The following is a 21,118-nucleotide window of genomic DNA, read 5'->3' on the forward strand; positions in this document are numbered from 1 at the left end:
TCCTCTCTGTGTAATTTGGTTTTGTGAATGAAGAATTTGTCTTATATATTTATTACAACAAGATTTATCAAGTAAGCCCACACCTTCCAATCTGAGTTCTGGATAAACTTTGTGATCATTACCAAAGCTAAGATGAGTTTTCATTAGTGTAGTTAGACCACTGGGAACGGCTTTGATCACAGAAATAAACTCTCTGAAAGGTATTGGAAACTCTTTCAATGTTATAAATTGTTCATATGTGAGAATATTACCCTTGTGGTCGAAAACATGAAGAACAAAGTCAATATTCCTCTCATGCCAGCTGGGGTAGAACAATGACTTATTCCTTACAGTTATGTCTGAATTATTCAACAAGAGAGCTTTATGAGGGGAAAAATTGTGCAAGAAACAGATGTGCAGGAATCAGATGACAGATGTATTCCTAAATATTTTACACAGTCCTTTACAGGAATATTTTCTATTTGTTTATCATCAGAGTCAAATAAACATAAGATTTCACATTTAGAAACATTCCGTTTTAATCCTGATGCAATAGAAAATGCAGTTATAGCATTAAGGGCATGGGTGACCTGGTCTTTGTGTAATGATCGTCGTTGGTGGAATTAGACCAAGATGCAGCGTGGGGTAGGTTAAGCATATTCTTTAATGATAACCAGAAAAACAAGAACGAGAGAACCAACGAAACGTACAGCCTTGTAGGGCTCAATAGCAACCATACAAGGACAAGATCCCACAACATAGATGGGAAAAAAAGGCTACCTAAGTATGATTCCCAATCAGAGACAACGATAGACAGCTGCCTCTGATTGGGAACCACACTTGGCCAAACACAAAGAAATACAAAACATAAGAATGTCCGCCCAAATCACACCCTGACCAAACCAAATAGAGACATAAAAAGGCTCTCTAAGGTCAGGGCGTGACAGTTTGTCTCTTAAAAAAAGAGTAGTATTATCAGCCAGTTGGGAAATTTTGATTTCTTTGTTAAAAATAGTTAAGCCATACAAATTTGCATTATTCGTAATATCTAGAGATAGAAGTTCCACAGCCAAAATGAATAAAAATGGTGAAATTGGGCATCCCTGACGTACACTTCTGTTGATACTAAATATTTTGGAAGTATTAAGGTTTAGTAATACAGAACTATTTATATATTTGTAAAACATGCAAATTACTTTAATCAAATTTTCACCAAATCCAAAAAGTTTAAGACACCCAAAGAGAAATTCATGTTCAATTGTGTCAAAGGCTTTACAGAAGTCCAAAAACATGACAACTGAATCAATTGCATCTGAATAATCTATAAGGTCCAAGACTAAACAAATGTTAGAGCTTATGTGGCGGCCCTTCATAAACCCTGTTTGAGTCTCATTTATAATGGTATCTATTCCTTTCTTTAAACTTTTGGCATAAACCAGAGCAATCAATTTGTAATCAACATTTAATAAAGTAATTTGGTCTCCAATTGTCAATGAGAGAAGGGTCTTTATCGGGCTTCGGAATCAATGAGATAAGGCCCTGTTTTATAGTGGAGACTATTCCCCCCACTTTTAATGTAATCTTGAAACATAAAAAATCGGGTCTTCTAGTAACTCCCAAAACTGTCTATAGAATTCAACTGATAGGCCATCAGGGCCAGGTGATTTCCCTTTTTTCATTGAATTCAGAGCCTCTCTAAGTTCTTCAGTTGACACAGGTGAATCGCAAACTGAGTGGAAATCATCCTCAATTACAGGGACATAATTCTGAATGTGGCAAATGTAGCTTTCACAACCATCTTCCTGAAATTGAGAGCTGCAAAGGTTTTCATAAAATGAATTGACAAATGATGATATTGTAATGGGATCTTTGCATAAAACATTGTTAATTCTGAGTGCAGTTACAGATGTTCTTTTGTAGATTATCTTTTCAAGTGCAAAAAAGTAACTAGTGTTTCTTTCCCCCTCTTCAATCCATTTTGCTCTTGACCTTACAAAGGCACCCTTTGCCAGATCCGTGTAAAGCGGTTCTAATTCTAGTTGTAAAGACTTGAATAGACTCCTCTTCTTCAGATAGATTATCTTTCTTTAGAAAACTGTCAAGCTTGCTCATCATCTCCTTTTCTCTATGGTTCTTTAAGTGCATCAGCTCTTTGGCGCGTTTAATGACTACCACTCTGACTTTATATTTGAAAAATTACTTCCATGACCCAAGTCTTTTAATGCAACAATATCTTCAGCTAACGATTTGATGTGTTCAATGAGAGTGGTATCTTTAAGAAGTGTGTTGTTTAATTTCCAATATCCCCGAGTACCTTTTGATTTTTTAGTAGCTTGTAAACTCAGGGAAATCAAGTGATGATCAGAAAAGGGAGCCAACTGATGATCTACATCTATAACAAATTGTAACAAAAAGGGGGACATTAGGAATAAATCTATTCTAGATTTACGTGACATAGTTTTGTTGGTCCAGGTGTAGCCCTTTGCATCCAGATTGAAATAAGGCCAAGCATCCTCAGCACAGAGACCCTTGCATAATGTAGTGATAATATTGCTATTTTGAAGGCTTTGACTCGTTGTAGAAGGAAAACGATCAGCAGATGCATCAGGTGTTTCATTCAAATCCCCTGAAATAATTAGAAAAGCCTCTATTTGATGCTTAAATCCTGTACTTTCCTGGTAAATTGGGTAAAAAGGGTCTTATTTGGAGAATGTGAGTTATGTCCGTAGCGCTGAGGAAAGATTGACCCAACACAAGCAGCCATGCATTTCTTCCTCACAGAAACCGAAGATAATAAGAGAAGACGAGATGAGTTTGGTCTGTTTGTGTTGAAGGAGTGTGTCATCTACCGTTGTTCACATCCCACCATTAATTTCCCGGAAGTCCTCAAAAAAAATGGTGAACTCTTACTCACCTCATTTTGTTATAACATCTTTGGTCAAACAGACTTGAAACCCAGAATGCATTGTATGTCAACAAACATGGCTACACAGCGGGAATTAGCTTAGCTCATCATAATCAGTACAACCTTCAAAAAAGTATTTTACACACATAATATGTGCCCATTACAATCTGTGCAAGAATCGGAATGCATGATTTGTCACCTAGAATTGAAAACATGTGAGTAAAACCGTAAATACACAAATAATTGTGTAAAATTCTGACAATGAGTCTGAGTATGAAAGTCAGGAATCATAGTTCTGACAGTGACAGTAAGGAGCTGCCCCCCAACCTTGTAGCCATTGAGAACCCTGAATCTGGAGCACAGATCTTATGTTTGCAACTCCCTCCTTTGCCACCCTCTTTTCCCAAGACCGCTTCCTAGTTCTGCTGCGATGCCTGCATTTCGTCAACAATGCTACTGCCATCCTAAGTGACCCGTTATACAAAATAAGAAATGTTCTTATCAGCCTGACATCAGCATTTGGTCGGGTCTTTGTGCCATATAAGGACCTATGCATTGATGAGTCCCTGATGTTATGGAAAGGTAGGCTGGCGTTCCGTCAATATATTCCCTCCAAAAGGCACAGGTTTGGAGTCAATTTCTTTGTCATGTGCGACGTGAAGACAGGATTTGTCCAGGATATTATAGTTTACACAGGGTCCACCACTGACATCAAACATTATGAGGGGCTTGGGGTGTCAGGGTCCGTGGTGATGACCATGCTGGCTCCTCATCTCGGCAAGGGACACACTTTGTACGTGGACAATTGGTACAGCAGTCCCACACTCTTCCATCATCTGTTCTCCAACAGCACAGGGGCCTGTGGCACAGTCAGGTCGAACAGGAAGTATTGTATTTCACCATGCTTTGAGGAGTATCACATGCTCAAGCATTATTGAGCACATCTGCAGCAATAAGTGACTGACTGACCTGACAGGTGACTTGACAGGTAACCTGCCATGATACTATGCCTTTAGAGATGGGGGTGGAAATGCAGTTGTTGTTCAGTCACTGCATGGATATTAAATATGGGTTTTGCATATTCAGTTTTTTGTCCTCTAGTAAAACAAGTTGTTGAACCAACTACCAGTACTGCAATAAAATAGATTAATATTACATATTGGCATATGTGTTTTCTTGCTGTGTTTTCATCCAGTACAACTGTTAATGAGTGTACGTTAGCATACAAAAGCTGTCCTCATTCTTCAGCTCCAAAGATGTCCTGCTCCAGTTATGATATTGGCAAATAATGTTTCTGGTTTCTGAAAGTACAGAAAGTACAGAATAAAGAGGAATTATTCATTAGAATACAATATAAGGATATAGCAATAAACAAAATACTACAAAGAAGTAACATAATAAACACTGCTATAAAAAATAGTTTATTGCATTGACAAAATCACAGATTTGAGTTATAACAGTAAGAAACTAACTTTTGAGCTCCACAAGGGGACAAGGCAGGGCAGAACAGAGCTATGCTGAATAGACCAAATAAACAAACCATGGTCATATTTTTTATTTATTTAACTAGGCAAGTAATTTAAGAACAAATTATTATTTACAATGATGGCCTACACCGGCCAAACTCGAACAACGCTGGGCCAATTGTGCGCTGCACTATGAGACTCCCAATCACAGCCAGTTGTGATACAGCCTGGATTTGAACCAGGGTGTCTGTAGTGACGCCTCTAGCACTGAGATGTAGTGCCACTTGGGAGTCATAATGCCAGGGTAGCTTCAAAATACAACACAAGCTAATAGTTCTCTGACCCAACTAACATTGTTTTACAGAGCTAATAGAATAATGTAGCTACGTAAGCATGATTGACTATAACACCATAAAGATGTGTAACGTTACCTCGCGTGTCCGCAGTTATAAGGAATATATTATGATCCATACATACAGTGAGCCTCAGCAGAAACGGCATACGGAAACTATTATAACGTAATAAGGAACTTTGATAGAAACTCAGCCTGGATTTGAACCAGGGAGCCTGTAGTGACGCCTCTAGCACTGATGTGCTGTGCTGTGCCTTTGACCGCTGCACCACTTGAGAGTCATAAGGCCATGGTAGTTTCAAAATACAACACAAGATAATACTTCTCTGACGCAGTTAGCATTGTTTTACAGAGCTAATAGAAGAATGTGGCTACATAAGCACGATTGACTATAACACCATAAAGGTTATAAAATGAGTAACGTTACCTCACGTGTCAGCGGTGATAAAGAATATACACAAATATATTATGCTCCATACATACAGTACGCTACAATAGAAATGTGGAATGAAAATGTGAATAAGTGTGCAGATCCTGATCTGACAGGAGATGACAAATGTCTGCAGACGTGAACTGCACTAACAATTGGGAAGTGCTTGGGGAATTTTGTCCGTGTCAGAAATGTCCCAAAAATGTAATTGTCCGCAAAAGTAAAAATGACTATTTTTATATGAATGAATGAGGAGGCGGAACACACCTAAATTCAAACTGTTTTTAGAAAATAAAAACTTGTTACAAAATCATTTGAAATTGAAGTTGAAACAACCTATACATATAAACAGGCTGCGTGCTTTAGTTTGAGGGCAGCGCGGATAAAATGTACTCTTACCGTTAGAGATATTTGGAACTCACGCATGAAAGGGCTAGGAACGTTATCTTTTTTGCCAACACATTCAACCGTTGTTGCGCTTTCGTAAATTCCTCAGTTATTCTGCACTCCGGCACACTTGGACGAGAGTGCTCTGAAATCGCATTAGATAGCCAGAGTGAATATAACAACACCTATAGACAACCTAGGGGCTTAGGGGAAATCCTGACACTCAACCATGGCTTAAAAAACAACAAAGCTTTCACTTTTTTTAAAAAATATTTTAATGCACCATTAATAAAAGAGTCCAACGCATTAATACAAGAGAAATATTGCAAATAATATTAAAATCTAATTAAAAGGAAAAACAAAAAAGAACAATGGAAGGTATGTACAGTTTTCCTCATGGGAAGTAGGAAAGGAACAACGTATTTACAGACTGGAACCAGTGTGTTTCTACGAGAAACAAACACTTCTACAATATGTACATTTGTCTGAACTTTTTTTCCATCTTTTTATTTTTAAAGTTAGAGGTTGGTTTGTACTGAAAATCACCTGTTGCCACAAGAAATATAGATAACTTTTCTGCTGTGGAAGGAACAGAACATGGAGGGGCCTTGTGACATTTAAAACATCTAAATCAAAGATTAAAATTTGGGACAGCGACTGCTTTGAGTTGAGAGAGCATGAATAACAGTGAAAAATGACCCCTCGAGATCGACTTAACTAGAAACTAGATTTACCAGATATGATCTACACATAAGTTAACCCTTTAAAACCATTCAGAACACACACTCAATGACTAAGCCCAACATACACAGACCTCAACACTTGTATAGGGGTCAATGGGGCAGAGATATGTTCGGGCTCCCGAGTAGCGCAGCGGTCTAAGGCACTGCATCTCAGTGCAAGAGACGTCACTACAGTCCCTGGTTTCGATTACAGGCAGTATCACATCCGGCCGTAATTGGGAGTCCCATAGGGTGGCGCACAATTGGCCCAGTGTCGAGCCGGGTAGGCCATCATTGTAAATAAGAATTTGCTCTTAACTGACTTGCCTAGTTAAATAAAGGTTACATTTAAATTAAAAACATTTTTTTAACAGATTTGTCTGTAATGGTTTGCCAAATAAGGGAGATTTCATAGAAACATTTTTCCTGACAGTGTGCCTTGACCATGTCATACAAAAAGCACAGACAACCTGACATTTGCAGGTTGTTCAATAGCACAAAACTACTAATTGACAGTGAGCACATTCACACGACAGGAATAAAAACTTACTCGCTTTCGTAAGAATACATTCTCTTAAAACACACAGATACACATGGGTCAGGTCCTTTCTCTGCTTCCTAACGTGAGGAGGGACAACATCACAATGGGGAAAGGGGACAACGTAAAGGAAACAAACAAAGCATTCCAAATTTAGATAAACCTGCAGACTAAAACTCAGCAGCTATCTTAAGCTTTAAAGATAAACTGATGTGACACCATAGACTATTTGATCTACAAATGATTTGTTCTTATGTAGCATGGTGAAAAACAAATATTTAAGTCAATGGTCTCTCATCCAAACAAACTGGTGAGGGGAGTCACGCACCCACATACAGCGCGCGCAACTAAATCAGAACAAGAATAGTAATAAGAATATGCAATACTATAAAATGACAAAGCTCTAACAATCTTCATTTTTGGAAATCTTGCATAACTGAAGTCCCAATGGATTAGAGTGTGTAACCAACACTGCGCTGCGAACGAACGCCTTTAAAACCCTGAATATGTTTGTAAATCCTGTGCGTTTATGTGCGGATTGGTGTGGGCAGAGGGCTTGGGTTAGCGGAAGCTTCCGGACCACTCTCTATCTGTGCGGAGGCAGACAAGACACACAAAACCAGTTCTGATAGGTTACGGTTGCATTCTCTATTCCAAGGAAAGGCTGTTGGCAGGGGGGGGAGAAGAATGTCCACCCTTGAACGAACGGGAACAAGTGGTCCTAAGTTATTAAATCCTGCTACAGAGGAGACTAATGCTGCATTTCAGGGGTTTGGGGTACAGGAGAAGGGGCCCGATTATTAATCGCACCCCTGGGAAGGAGAGTCTCACAGCCCCTAAGATAATAAACCAGAACCCCAGGTAAATTAAAGCGTGTGAACAGTGCAAACGTTGCATGTCTCTCTCTGTTTTCTGGATATGGTACAGACAACTGTTTGACAGTCTGGAGGAGCAGGTGGGCTTTGGGGTCTGGGGGGGGGCTGTTGGTGGTGGGTGTGGCTTTGTTCTTGGTTATAGTCAGGGGTTGTGGTGCGGGGACAGGAGGGACTGAAATGGAGTACTGCTGCATGAGTGGTCATGCTGTGGTATCTAGTTGAGCGTCCCACGGCAGTTCTCTGTTCCACACAGACAGGGAATCTTATTTTCCTCTAGAGGGAACTTGTAGTCGTAGGTAATCTCTTCATTCATGCCAATGGCCTGCTTGGAGTAGATCACGATCTTCTTCTGGGATTCTATGGTGATCACCTTTGCATAGCAGTTAGGCTAGGGAAGGAAGAGGATGAAGGCCAGTTATAGATAATACAAAGAAAACAAAACGACTTAATTAAGAGGATCTTACCAGTCAATGTTACTGTGAACATTGTGTGTGTATCAGAGTCACTAAATATCTATGATGGAAATGTGTGTATTTCTATTTAGTCTTCACGTTGCTTCACTCCATTTTTATATCCTGTATTGTTTTGCTTGTGCAGGAATAGGCTGACTCACAGTGCAGCAGTGGTTGATGAAGCGTGCCAGGTTGCCTAACTTGGTAGCATCAATGATGGTGTCGTGGTCCACTCTGAACAGGTAGCTGCTCCCAATGCCCTGCTGGGCATAACGCTTCTCTCTGTTGTCAGCCACCATCTGGCAAAGAAACGGGCACAAACAGTCAAACAATGATGCCTGCTGAACACCCAGGAAAGACTAACACTGATGTTTGCCATGTGTCTATTGCTAATGGTATGACACAACACTATGGATGAATGAAGTACAGACTAGAATATGGCCCTAGACACATACAGTCCTCAAGCAGTACAATGACCCGTACCTGTCTAATATTCTGGCCCACATACTCTATGACCATCTCATCAGCAGCAATGGGCTCCATGGTGAACAGGCCCCATTCATGGATCCTACTGCGGCCAAATCGAAGCTTCTTCTTACGGAACTGAGGAAGGAAGCAAGAGTTAGTGACATAGTGGTGCAATAATCATTTAGTTACTCTAGTCCAGGGTTTCACAAACTCAGTCCCACCCCCCCAGCACTACACAACTGATTAAAATAACCAACTCATCAAGCTTTGTCTAGACAACCGGATTGAATGTACTATCAGCCTTCCCTCTAGATTTCACCATAGTCCTGAATCAAAGTCTCATTTTCAACACACTGGCATGGGTTTAAAGGGTCAAGGTCTTCATTACACAGTAACAGAAGTGAGTTCTCAGAATGAAACCCATGGGAAATAACATGGTGGTTGAAGAGCAGAGGTAACACAGCAGTTACACAACATCAGTGGTACACAGTTTCAGGCTGCTGTTGTGTACCTTGAGCTGATTGAGTTTGAGCAGGTCAGAGTCCATGACTGCAGGGATGCCTATGGCACTGAGGAGGCGGCGCTGCTCCGACCGTCTCTCTGACAGCAGCCGGTTTGAGCCCTGAGGGGGAGGACAGAAGGAGAGTTACATTGGGCCAGTGACACACATATGGTGACACACACCATCACATGGCCTCGATGTAAATACTACGGAGTCAGAGGCACTTTGCCCTAAATGTCCAATAAAATAGTTAACTCCAGATTAAGTGAGTTCATTTTCATTGCCTCGAGCAGACGCAGCAAAGCTGTTGAATACATCTGCATGACAAACTCGGTGGAACTTCCTACAGCATTGTGAAGCATATGCTAAAATAAGAAATACACTACTTGTTCGCCAACTTCCCTGTATTCAATGACCAAAGGTCATCAATCTTATTGGAACAAAACCTGTGACCACAGAGCCAATGACAAGCAACAACATGACACCATTGTATGAAAAGCCAGAGACTATATATAATATAAAAAGTAGAGAGATGGTAAAGAGAGGTGTGCGTACGGAGGCGTCGTAGTCGGCAGCCTCCAGTAGGGCCTGCTCAGGCAGTTCCAGATCCAGGTAGACATCCTTCTCCTTCCTGCTGATGGCGTAGTAGCCCTCGCTCCTGGCACAGCCTGTCACGTGCTCCCGCAGCTGCCCGTCTGCACTCTTCTTCTTACGCCGCGGGTTGGGGATGTTGGTAAGTGCAGGCCATACGTTAAGGCTAACAACAGTTACTGTTGAACACACACCAGTCCATCTAAATACACATGCATCATTACACACCATTTCATCTACTTCCACCACAGGAGGTTGGTGGCACCTTAATTGGGGAGGATGGGCTTGTGGTAATGGCTGGAGTGGAATGGTATCAAATACATCAATCACATGGTTTTCAGGTGATTGATGCCATTCTATTTGCGCCACACTCCTCTCAGAAGCCTCCACTGACTTCCACATACCGGAACATTACTTAAGAACACAGCTCAACTGTTCATAAGAGGCATCAACACATGGAATATCCTAAACCACAAGCAGGGCTTCTAACCCTCATTCCAAACCCCCTGCCCTGCCAGTAGTAAAGGATATCAGTGTGGTGGACCCAGTGTGTGTCGTTGAGCCAGTCGGTGCTGTGGTCGTCCTGCAGCAGCTTCTCGTAGGTCGTCTTCAGCAGCGTCATGTCCTCCATGTCTAGACCAGAGTTCCAGATGTCGTACAGGATGGTCATCTGCTCAAACTCGCTGCGCTGGTCAAACGTGACGGGCTCCGGGGCAGGGATGGGCTTGGGCCAACGCTGCGACGAAGTCAACCCGGCCTCCTGGAGGAAGAGGCGCTCGCTCTTCCTCACATCGTCCCACTCTTCCTCGTCCTCCGTGTTAGACAGCTCACCTGGCTCCAGTTGCTCCACGTCCACATCCTCCTCCAGGTCCACCTCCTGACAGGAACCGGGGACAGAAAGAGGGAGAGAGTGGGAGAGGGACAGGAACAAGGAGAGAGTGGGAGATGTCAACTCAGGAACTAAAATTAGCCTGTAACATGTTTTTAAATACTGGTCAAATCAGGCCATAGGGTGGGACTTTCTAGATTAGACTGTAATTTACTAGTAATTTGTTTGACATTATTAATATATATTTACATGACAATTTGGCCATGTAACTGTCAAGCTGTGAAACTTTATGCAATTGAGGAAAGACATTGCTTTGCATGTCATTTTAAGATGACAAAGTTACAGTAAATGTAAGCTGTGGTTGAGCAATACCCTATCTTTACATGTTGTTGACACACCATGCTCAACACTTCTTAGTTGTGACACTTGACTCAAGCACAAACCCACAAAACCTCACACCTCTAGTTTCCTCCTCTGTTTCTTGGTCTGATGTTCCTTCTGCTTTTTCATTTGCTGCAACTCCAGATTTTCCTTATCTTTCCTCCTCCTCTTCTTGTTCTTCTCTTTCCCCATCTCCTCCAGTTCACTGCCCCTCACCGCCATTCCCTTCCTCTTGCCTGATGGGGTGAGAGATGTCAGCACAAAGGCCTTGGCCATGTCTCCATCCTCACACAGCAGCCCCATTCCAGACAGGTACTCAGCCTGGTGTCTGTCCCTAGAGGGCAGGGGTTCCCCTATGACCTCCTCGGGAGCTTCCAGCACCCCAGAGATGGCGTGATGGTTGAAGTCTGCAGGGAGGAGCACCCCAGACTCCTGTTTGGAGACACTCTTCTTTTGGGCAGGGATGAGGTGGAAGGGGGCTTTGGAATAGTTGTGCTCCTGCAGGGCAGACAGGCCCTGTGGGTCCATAACCAGGGGGAGGGCTTTGGGAGAGAGGAGCATCTCCTCCTCCATCTTCTGCTCCTCTGCCTCGTCTGACGTCTCCGTCTCCTCTGAGTCTCCAGCATCTGGGGCCAGCTTCAGGGCCACATCAGCCAGGACAGACAGATCAGCCGTGGGGGCCGAGCCCAGCTGTAGCAGGCTGGATGCTCCCAGCTGCTCACTGAGTCTCAGCGTCTGCAGTCCCTCCTCCTCCTCCTCCTCTCTGAGGGTGTTGAAAGAGGAGGGAGGGGTGGGGGTCGACAGGCTGACAGTCCTGGGGCGTCCCCTGCCCCGGCCCTTTGTGACAGGGGGCGGGGCCTCCTCGAAGGCCATCTTGACCATGGAAGCGTGGTCCAGGGGGAGGTTCTGCACGGTGCGACACACCCACACTGGAGGGGGGGATTTGGGGGTGGCCCCCCGTTTGTTGGGGGACTTGGTGGGGGTGATTGGGGGGGACACCAGAGGGACAGGGCTCTTTTTTGAGTCTTCGGGGCGTACAGGCGAGGGAACAGTGAGAACAGGGGAGGGAGAGAGGGCATTGCCTTCGCCTGGTTTGGAGGCAAAGGGGAGGAGTGAGAGAGTCTTGGAGGGGGTGGTTCCAGGTATGGAGGCGATGAAAATGGAGTCTGGAAGGTGGGATTTCATGTGGGACAAGAGAGGAGAGGCAGTGGAGGGAGATGGGGACAAGGGGACAGTTGGAAGGTGGGGTTTGTAGTCGCTCTCCCCGGTAGAGAACGAGACGGTCTTCCTTCGCTTCTTGAGAGGAGGCACAATGTCAATTGGGGAGGACGGGCGGGGGGCTGGAGGACGAGCGTTTGAGCTGAGTGTTGATGAATCCTTCTTGCTGGCAGCAATTTCTGAGATATGGGCACATATTCGAATTATGAATCAGGTGAAAAACATTGGCACTTGCCATGGAAATGAACATCCACAACAGAGAAACTAAATGTGTGACTAACCAGCTTTGATCTCGGCGCTGAGCGGTGCCTTTGGAACAGCAGCTGCAGACTTTTCTCTGGAGTGCACAAGTGGAATGGTCAGTTACAACCCAGACACACATTGAGCAACAAATCAAGTTTCAATAAAGACACTTCCATAGGAAATATATAGAAAACATTTTGGATACTCAAAAACAGGAACACTGTTCAAAACATACAGGTCATCCCCCTTCTCTGTGTCCAGAGCTGTGCTGTCCATCGTAGACTCATCCATGGTGTCCAGTCCACTGCCGGCCTGCTCTCCTTCCTCCTCATCCTCGTCTTCAGAGGAAGAGGAGGATGATGATGTTGAGGAGGAAGAACTCTCTGTGGATGAGGAGAGGCTCTCATCATCGCTGTCCGCACTCAAGGCCTCATCTGAAGAAAGAAGTGAGATGAAGTGAGAGATAAGATGGCATGATGGAAAAGGTAGATAAGAATGCCTGTGAGGGGGGCACATTGGCTTCAATAAGGATAACATGAAGAATGCTAGATTTACCTTCAGACCCCTTGTCACTTCCCTCCTCCTACAGAGAGGAACAGAAGGACAGTTTGTGATAATATACAACAGTGTCTCAGGTTCAATCCAAGTCAATGAAGCCAAAGTACAGCAGAGTATGAAGAGGCATACAGTGAAATGCTGCCATCTAGCCAGCACTATGGGGAAATACAACAACACTGCAAATATGTACTGCTTGCGGAAATCATCAACTGATTAGAAGAATCATGCATTATTGTTTCTGTAGCCATTTATTCAATTTGAGGTCAGATAAACTTTATAATGTGGAGAAAAATTATTTTCATGCTAAATTACCCCTTGCACATGCAGACACACACCTTATCTGAAGAAGAACCGTCAGAAGTCTCTTCTCCTTCGCTGTCCAGGTCCCAAGGTTTACGACTTCTCGTCTTCTTCTTCCTCCGCCTGCTGTCCCTCTCAGCCCTGTGGCCCTCCCCATCTGCCATTCTTCCCTCTAGACCCTTGTCATGGTACGAGTCTGGGGGGAGGAGAGAGATGGTGAGCCAACATAGGAAACACAAAGACGGTCGGTGACAAATCCCCAAAGGAGGGGGGTCATTGATGAAAAGCTCACCTTCGTCGTCATCCTCTGGCGGTGTCTTGGGTCTCTTCATCTCTCCTACCTCTGCTAGCTCCAGAGGTTCTTTCCTCTTCACCTGGACACAATACACACAGACAGTTAATAACATGATAAGTTATGGTGGAAAAAATCCCTGAGTGAATGGATGGATACATTGGAGTAATATCTATTCATGAACATGTATTAGTGTAATGTCTATATACATGTACAGTACTAATCCATCTCTATTTCCTATGCTCAGTACATCAGTGACGGACAATTCCAGAGTTCCAACTGTTGCCTCTGTGTACTTGTTTACCTTGAATGATGGTAGTCGTAGCGCCCCTCTCAGTGAGAAGCCTTCCATTCCTCCACTCTTAGCCCAGTCCACCAGAGACATGAGGGGCTCCCGGGGCTTGCTGCTGGCCTTGGTCTCCTCCTTCTTGTCCTCGTCCCTTACTGCAGCCACACCCCGAACCATGGTCTGGAACGGCTGGGGAGGGAGGACGGGTATCACGGCAAATCAAATAATGGATTAAAAAACAACAGGAAAACTATGTACGACTTGAAAAACGGAAATCAGAAACCCATTTAAATTGACCAGATGGGTATACTACGCTAGCTAGCCAGCTTCAGTTAGCTTCACATTCCAGCTCAGATTTCATCCGTAATACAACGGTGGATATTGCTTGTCTGCCTGTCGCCAACTCTAGCAGGCTTGTAACTGCGCGTGGATGTTGCACGTAAATAATCAAACAACAAACTCGTCGAGACAATACTGAAACATCAATCCATGGGCGAGTAAGTGACACATTTTAATTTGTCCCAAAATCTAATTGCAAGAAAGGTTATCTTGCAAATTCAGCAGGCTATGGTGTTAATGTCATCTTTGGTGCGCTTATCAATGCACAAACACCTTTTTCCCAAATCCTATAGATAAAAGTTTCAAATGCATTCTGTCATTACTAATTGTAATGCGATAGGTATTTTAACATTTATGTTTAACATACAAAAAACCATTTGATTAATAAAATGAGGGGGATGATGGAGAGAGAGAATCTTGATGAGAGGGAAGGAATCTGATTTAATTGGTCCTCAACTCATGGCAGACACTTCATTCAGGATAAATGGAGTTAGCCCTGAGTTAGCCTGCAGGTTAGTTCTGAAGGATTCATTGCCATAGAAATGTACCTGGCTGAAGGGTGAGTCACTTTCATGGTACCAGTTATCCCGAGTTGAACTCAAGGGTTGACAAAAGTTACCTCACTAACTCCTCAAACCAGGTATGTAGTATAGGCCATTTTTTCTGTGCTTTCTAAACATGTTGTTCCACTCTCTTACCTTGGCTTTGGTCTCCTTGCGCTCCCACCACTCGTCAAAGGTTCCAAAGGCGATGTTCTCCACCATCTTGCGGTTGAGGTCCCTCTGCATGATGCTCTTCATCTCCTGGATGAGGGTGGCCAGCACCAGCTGCACTGTGGCCTCGTGGGGGTTCTCTGTTAGCAGGGGCATTTGGGGGTCCCCCTCCGCCCCGTACTGGGCCTCTCCCCCCACAGGAGGCATAGTCCCATAGGGCGGAGGGGTGTGGTACGCGTAGTGTTCGGGTAAGACATGCGGGGCCCAGCCCGTGTGTGGAGGGGGGATGGCGTGGTGGTGGGGCATCTGAGAGGGGCCAGGGTAGGCGTAGGGCATGTGGGGGGGCATGTAGTGCTGATCCTGCTCATAGCCACCCCCTTCTTGGTCCATGTAGGGGTGGTGGGGGTGTGGGGGAGGGGGCATGGAGTGGTAGTAGTCTGAAGGGGGGGCGTCGCCAGGGGCAGCGGTGCCATTAGAAGAGGACATCCTCAGCTGGTGCAGCCGACTCAGCATCTGGGTCTGCATCTGGAAGGACATGGGGGCTCCGCCACTGTACTGGTTCATCAGCTCCATACTGCTGGCATAGTCATACATGTGTGGGGGCATGTGAGGAGGGTACTCAGGGTGCAGCTCCATGTGGCCCAGCGGTGGGGGGATGCAAGGGGGTGGAGGGGGCTGCAGGGAAAAGCCCGGGGGAGGGAGGTGAGGGGGGTAAGAGGGGATGGGTGGAGCAGGCATGGATGTGCCAAAGTGCTGTGTGGGGTCAGAGGGGGAGGTAGAGGGGTCTGTCTGGGAGGGCAGGGGGGCCTGGGATGAAGATGGAGAAGAGACGGAGGAAGGAGTGGCGTGGTGGGTGGTCACTGCTGTAATGGTGTGTTCTTCATCCTCGTCGGAGATCTCCATGTCTTCCCCAGAGGAATGAGGGGATGACTGCAGAAAGGAAAGAGGAGAGAATTCACAATTTTCCCACACTCTTGCATCAACTGACAATCCCTGCTAACAATACACCAATGTTTCCATACAATCTGATTCCTACAATATTTCCATTAACAGAGTAAGATGTTGTTACCTGACTCTTTCCGTTGTAGGGGGGTGTCTGTGCCCCTTGTCTGGTCCTTGGATCAATAGGCTCAGGTTGGGCTGCCTCCTCCTGCAGAGGTCCTGTTCCATGGAGACTAGTATGGTTATCTGTGGTGGGGACACGGGGAGAGAAGGTGGAGGAGGAGGAGGGGGTAGCTTGTGCTACTACAGTGGGACTCTTCCTCCCCTCTCCCCCCGTTCTCTGCTTCCTCCCTCTACGGCCGTCTCTATCCCTCTCTCCTTTCCTCCTCTGCTGGCCTCCACCATCTCCTCCTTGTCTCCTCCGCCTGTCTTTCTCCCCATCCTGCTCCCTCTGCTTATTGCTCCTGCCCTCGCCTGCTGCTCCTCCCTCTCCTGCTGCTGCCACCTTCTCTCTCTGCCTTTCTTCCTTTCTGTCCTCTCCCTCATCTTCATCAGAGGGCAGGAAGGAGAACTTAGCTTTCTGCTCTTTCAGTAGCATCTCAATACGAGAGTCTAAGCTGCTGCTGTGGTAGACAAATGGCAGGCTCTCATTGGTGGAATCTGGCTCCGGGGAGGAAGAGTCTCGCTGGGGGGGTGGGGAGAGGGAAGTGGAGGAGGGGAGATGGTGTGGGAGGGAGGTGGAGGAGGGTGAAGTGGAGGAGGAAGCGATGGAGGAGTGGGGTGGAGAAGAGGGAGGGGTGGAGGGATGCTGAGGAGGGGGAGGTGGGGTGGTGGGCCGGCGTTTGGGCTTGGTCCACGTCTCCTCTCTGACTGGGCTCTCCTGGCCAAAGTCAAGGGCGCTGAGCGTCTCTGCTACTGCCGCCGCTATCACAGAGGCAGGGGGGAGGGGAGGTGGTGGAGGGGGTGGCAGAGGGGTGTGGTGGGATCGGGGGTCCTTGTCAGACACAGAACCCCTCTCCCCAGGACCAGCACCACTAGGCTGGGCACGATACACTGAGGAGGGCTCTAGGCGGGAGGAGACAGAGGGGTTGTGGGGAGGGGGTTGGTCTTTGGAGGAGGAGTAGGAGGGGTAGGCAGATGGAGGCGGGGACAGGCTGTTGGAGGAGGAGCGGTGGGAGTTGGAGTTGAATCTGGGGTCGGAGCTGTTTGAGTAGTCGCTGTCTCTGTCCCTCTCCCTGCTGTCTCGGTCGTGGCTGCTCCGTCGCCGGCTGCTGCTACTACTGCTGCTGTGATTGTGCGAGTGGTGGTTACGGTGTCTGCCGTGTTCTCTGGAGCCCAGGCTGTCCCGTCTGTAGCCCCTCTCCCTCTCTGAGTGATGCGAGTGGTGGGAATACTTGGAGGAAGAGTTGGCCTCCTGGTAAGATGACCTTCTAGAGCCAATCCCACCGGCACTGTGCCGCCCTCCTGAGTCCCTGTCCCGCTCTCTGTCCCTCTCTCTGTCCCGGTCTGCCAGAGGGGGCTGCTCGTACTGGGGTGCAAGAGGTGGGGGAGGCATTGCAGGGTGGTGTGCCATGTGCTGTCCAGCCCCTCCAGCATTTGGGTATGTGGGGTAGAGCGGGGGCTCGTTAGGACGAAAAGGGCCGGTAGGGGGGTATGTGGGGCGACACCTTTGGTAGAGGTCTTGAGGAGGTGCATGGGGGTCCTCCGAGTACCGGGGAGCTTTGTATGCCCCGACTGAGGAGGAGACAGTAGAGGAGGAACAGGAGGAGGAGGGAAGCATGTCCTGGGGAGGGTAGCCACTGGTCAACGGGCCAGCACTGTATCCAACTTGTCTAAAGAGGGTTCATAGAGGGTTTATATATAACACAAGTTACCACATTGACTATTACTATCCTAATAAAGAGAAATGTGTATACCTTTTTGGAATGACAAACACATTTTTGGATAAATTAACAACTGAGCTATTATGCAGGGTGTTTGTTCCCCAATACTGACCTGGCAACAGCGTAGCCCGAGTCCTGTGAGACAGAGCGAGGGGTGTAGGGCGTTCCTCCTCCCTGCGAGGAAGCGGAGGAGCCTGGGGTGTAGGGCCCCCCCATGGAGGAGGGGGTCGTGTCTAGACGCTGCTCACTGAAGCCTGTGTCCACAGAGCAGGGGGTGGTGCTCCCAGGGGTGAGAGCCGGTACCCCTGCAGCCAAGCCCGCAGCCAGGCCAGCTATCTCAGAGGACAGTCTCCGCCTGATATCTGACGACTACACAGACAGAGAGGAACAGGAAGATGGGAGAATTAGACAGAGAAAGTAAAAAACATTACACAGTAGAAAATTATGAAAGCCTCTCAAGAATGATGGACCATAAAGGTAAATCCTCCATGAAAATGTCAGTAGGATGGTTGTGATGAGCCCTTGGTGAGTGTACCGTGTCTGGTTGTGTTGGCGCTGGGGGCTGGAACCGCTCTGTCAGGGCCTTGCCTCCTGTGGGCACAGTCTGGGGCGTGTAGGAGCCACTCACTATCAGGTCATAATACTTCTGCCTCTGCTGGCCTGCAGATACACACAAACATACCCATAAGACAAGGATGTAGCTAATATCTTCACAAAATTCTAATGTGACAACAATTATGTCTCCATAAAACACCTCTATACTTCAATAGTAATTGCAATAGAAGTTTTTTTCTATACAAAATAGATGTATATATCAAATCAAACCACAGATATTAAGCCATGAATCCATGTCATACCTTTGATGTCCAGCTGAGCGTGAATGATGTTACCCATGACGGAGGTGTTGTGCAGCTGTTTGACCGTGTCCTTCGCCCCCCTGGTGCTGGTGAAGAGCACGCGGGCCAGGCCCAGGTGCTTACGGGTCTTGGGGTGAAACAATATCTCCATCTCCTCCACCTCTCCAAACTTTGCGCACATCTCAGCCAGGAAGGGTTCCTTGATGTTGTCATTGAGGCGAGCGAAGGTCACCTCCTTGAGGGGAATGGGGCCCACGTAGAACTCATCCAGCTTTGGGAACAAAATAAGGAAATTAGAGATAGCATGCTACAGTGCAGCTTTTAGAGAGTGAGGCTGGTGTGAGTGTATGATGAGTCAGCAAGTTAGTTAGGGTTCTAACTTTGAACTTGGGCACTGGCAGGGCCATCTCTGTGTGCCTGGACCAGATTCTACGAGGTCGAGGGTCCCGCAAATCTCCCACTGGGGGGAACCCCGAGTCCTGGAGAGATGACAAGTCAAAGGCTCATGTTACAATTCAGGACATGTACAACAACCCTACTCCAAAATAAACACAGTTATGTAAAAACAATACCAACCGGCACACTGAAATGCACCCCATCATATCGGTATATCTTGTTGTTAACCCTCCGGGTGGCTGGGTCTTGGACGAGCTTATAGCTCTTCCATTGCAAACTGAGAGCTCGTTGTGTATCCGGCTCACTGTCTGGATCCATGCTATAACTGGAAGAGTGAAGTGGGAGATGCAACTGAATTAAGTGTTTTGTCACTAACGTTACCATCATTTTGTATCCTCATAACAGGCACAAGTATAAATGATGCTAGCTACATACTCGTATTTGGTTAAATAAACCATGTTTTAAAAAACAGCTCACATCAATGTAGCATCAAACGTCAGTTCTTGTCATGGTAACCTACCTCTGGCATACTGTAAACTCGCTCCAGCCTGGTGCTGCTGTCAAAACAATGACAACGTCACACGCTAGCTAGCTGTGCTTTGATAGGATTCCACTATTTTCAATCCGCTAGTTATGATTTAGATAACTACGGTAGCTTATTGTAACGTTCGTTATATACTTCGGATCACCTTGACTAACTAGCTATATCTAAACTAGATTAGCATGTGTAGCTAGCGTTAGCTGCTACCATACTCAGTTTCATTTAACAAGTTAGCTTGTTACCTAGCTAGCTATTCAAATCCCAACTAGCTAGTTAAGTTTCATAAATTTGAAAGTGGTTATTCAAAATACTATTTCTGTACAACGATGCAAAGATCGACCTAAGTTAGCTTGCTAAACGTCATTCACTCGCCTAACCGAACCTGCCTCTTTCAAACCGATTGCCCGTTTCATCCGAAACTACCAACCCGCTGCTCAAGTGAAGCTAGGCCTAGGACGAACAGGGAAAAACACTGAGTACCAAACTGAAAAGATAACTCCGTTTTTGCCAGTGGGCACAATAGCTCAGTTATAACAATGTCGATACTTTCCCGGTGCTGTGTAGTTACCATACAAAGCGTAATATTTCACGAAATATTTGTTTATGTCCTACAACAAAATAATGTTAAACGAGCGGCCATCGCGTAACAAACCTGAAAGCCTCGCCTGCACTCCATCAGTCTTTGCTAATACATTTCGTCATTCGAAGTCAGCACTTTTCTCACAATCCATCCAGATCCATGAAAATAAAGGGAACAGTCAACTCAGTCAAAATACAAACGTCACCGACTAAAAATATATTACATTTTTTTCTGTTGGATGTGCCTACTACATTCAGGTATAGGATTTTAAAAACTATTCGTATCTCTTGTCTATGACTACTTGTGGCGAATCTACGGATCAATGTATCAGATGTGGCCTTAGAGATACCCATTCCACATAGTATAACTTGCAGGACTTTGACACAGAAAAATGTATTATTTAATTATTCTCATACCTCCAGTTTTGAACTTCTTTACTTAGTTATATGCATACGGAGTACCAAAGAAGTTTAAAAAGAACTGCTGCACAAGGAAACGATCAAGTGACAACATTGCCATCATGTGGCCAAGCATGGCACCGCAGGGAAACGAGACACATGATCACACAAGTCACATAAGTAAAAAGGGTTATGTTCATAGCAGCGGGAAGTAGGGTTGCTGCTGCAACCCTTAAACAAAAACATTACTCCTGTGTGAGCGGACAAAAATAAAATATTCCTCAGCAAAGCACAACTAGCTAGTGTGTGACGTTGCCATTGTTTTGACAACAGCACCGGACTGGGGGCAAGTTTGCAGTAAGCCAGAGGTATACAACGGACGTTTGAAGCTACATTGATGTGATCATTTTTATCAAAGGTTTGCGAAAACATGTTTGTTTATTAATCAAATACGAGTATGTAGCTAGCATCATGTATACCTGTGCCTGCTATGACGATTTAAAAAAAAAAAGGTAACATTACTGACAAACACTTAAGTTCCATCTCCTACTTTACTCTTCCAGTTATCGCATGGATCCAGACAGTGAGCTGAATACACAATGAGCTTTCATTTTGCAATGGAAGTGCTATAAGCTCATCCAAGACCAAGCCATCCGGGCGGTTAACAAAATATACATGATACAGTGCATTCA

General features: G+C 45.6%; 1 protein-coding gene across 3 annotated transcripts; it reads right to left on the reverse strand.

Moving 5' to 3' along the window:
• Nucleotides 1-624: 624 nt before the first annotated feature.
• On the reverse strand, nt 625-20,156 carry setd1a (SET domain containing 1A, histone lysine methyltransferase). 3 transcript variants are annotated; one of them, XM_031834805.1, is made up of 22 exons: nt 20,101-20,156; nt 19,088-19,232; nt 18,892-18,990; nt 18,512-18,782; nt 18,190-18,314; nt 17,767-18,023; nt 15,899-17,603; nt 14,815-15,759; nt 13,793-13,966; nt 13,489-13,570; nt 13,232-13,392; nt 12,894-12,921; nt 12,574-12,772; nt 12,377-12,432; nt 10,956-12,274; nt 10,199-10,544; nt 9,632-9,813; nt 9,086-9,196; nt 8,590-8,709; nt 8,268-8,405; nt 5,532-8,042; nt 625-4,185 (listed from the first exon to the last, which is right to left on the reverse strand). In XM_031834805.1, exons 2-21 carry the CDS (start codon nt 19,223-19,225, stop codon nt 7,869-7,871), a joined length of 6,630 nt encoding a protein of 2,209 aa, XP_031690665.1. In that variant the 5' UTR covers nt 19,226-19,232; nt 20,101-20,156; the 3' UTR covers nt 625-4,185; nt 5,532-7,868. The 3 variants fall into 3 exon arrangements, with proteins under 3 accessions (XP_031690665.1, XP_031690666.1, XP_031690664.1); XM_031834806.1 differs by lacking the exon at nt 20,101-20,156 and adding an exon at nt 19,428-20,090 and having other exon boundaries at nt 10,199-10,541; XM_031834804.1 differs by lacking the exon at nt 20,101-20,156 and adding an exon at nt 19,428-20,090.
• Between the last annotated feature and the right edge of the window lie 962 nt (nt 20,157-21,118).

This window comes from Oncorhynchus kisutch, linkage group LG10 (genome assembly GCF_002021735.2).
Source record: "Oncorhynchus kisutch isolate 150728-3 linkage group LG10, Okis_V2, whole genome shotgun sequence".
In the NCBI taxonomy this organism is placed as follows: domain Eukaryota; kingdom Metazoa; phylum Chordata; class Actinopteri; order Salmoniformes; family Salmonidae; genus Oncorhynchus; species Oncorhynchus kisutch.

Bases quoted from the DNA above. Each gene is read 5' to 3' on its own strand.
- setd1a (XM_031834805.1), bottom strand. From the start codon at position 19,225: ATGGATCCAGACAGTGAGCCGGATACACAACGAGCTCTCAGTTTGCAA. The intron at 15,760-15,898 runs GTAACAACATCT...TCCTTTCTGCAG, and splicing joins CCTACAACGGAAAGAGTCAG to TCATCCCCTCATTCCTCTGG. The intron at 10,545-10,955 runs GTGTGAGGTTTT...GGTTCCTGTCAG, and splicing joins AACAGAGGAGGAAACTAGAG to GAGGTGGACCTGGAGGAGGA.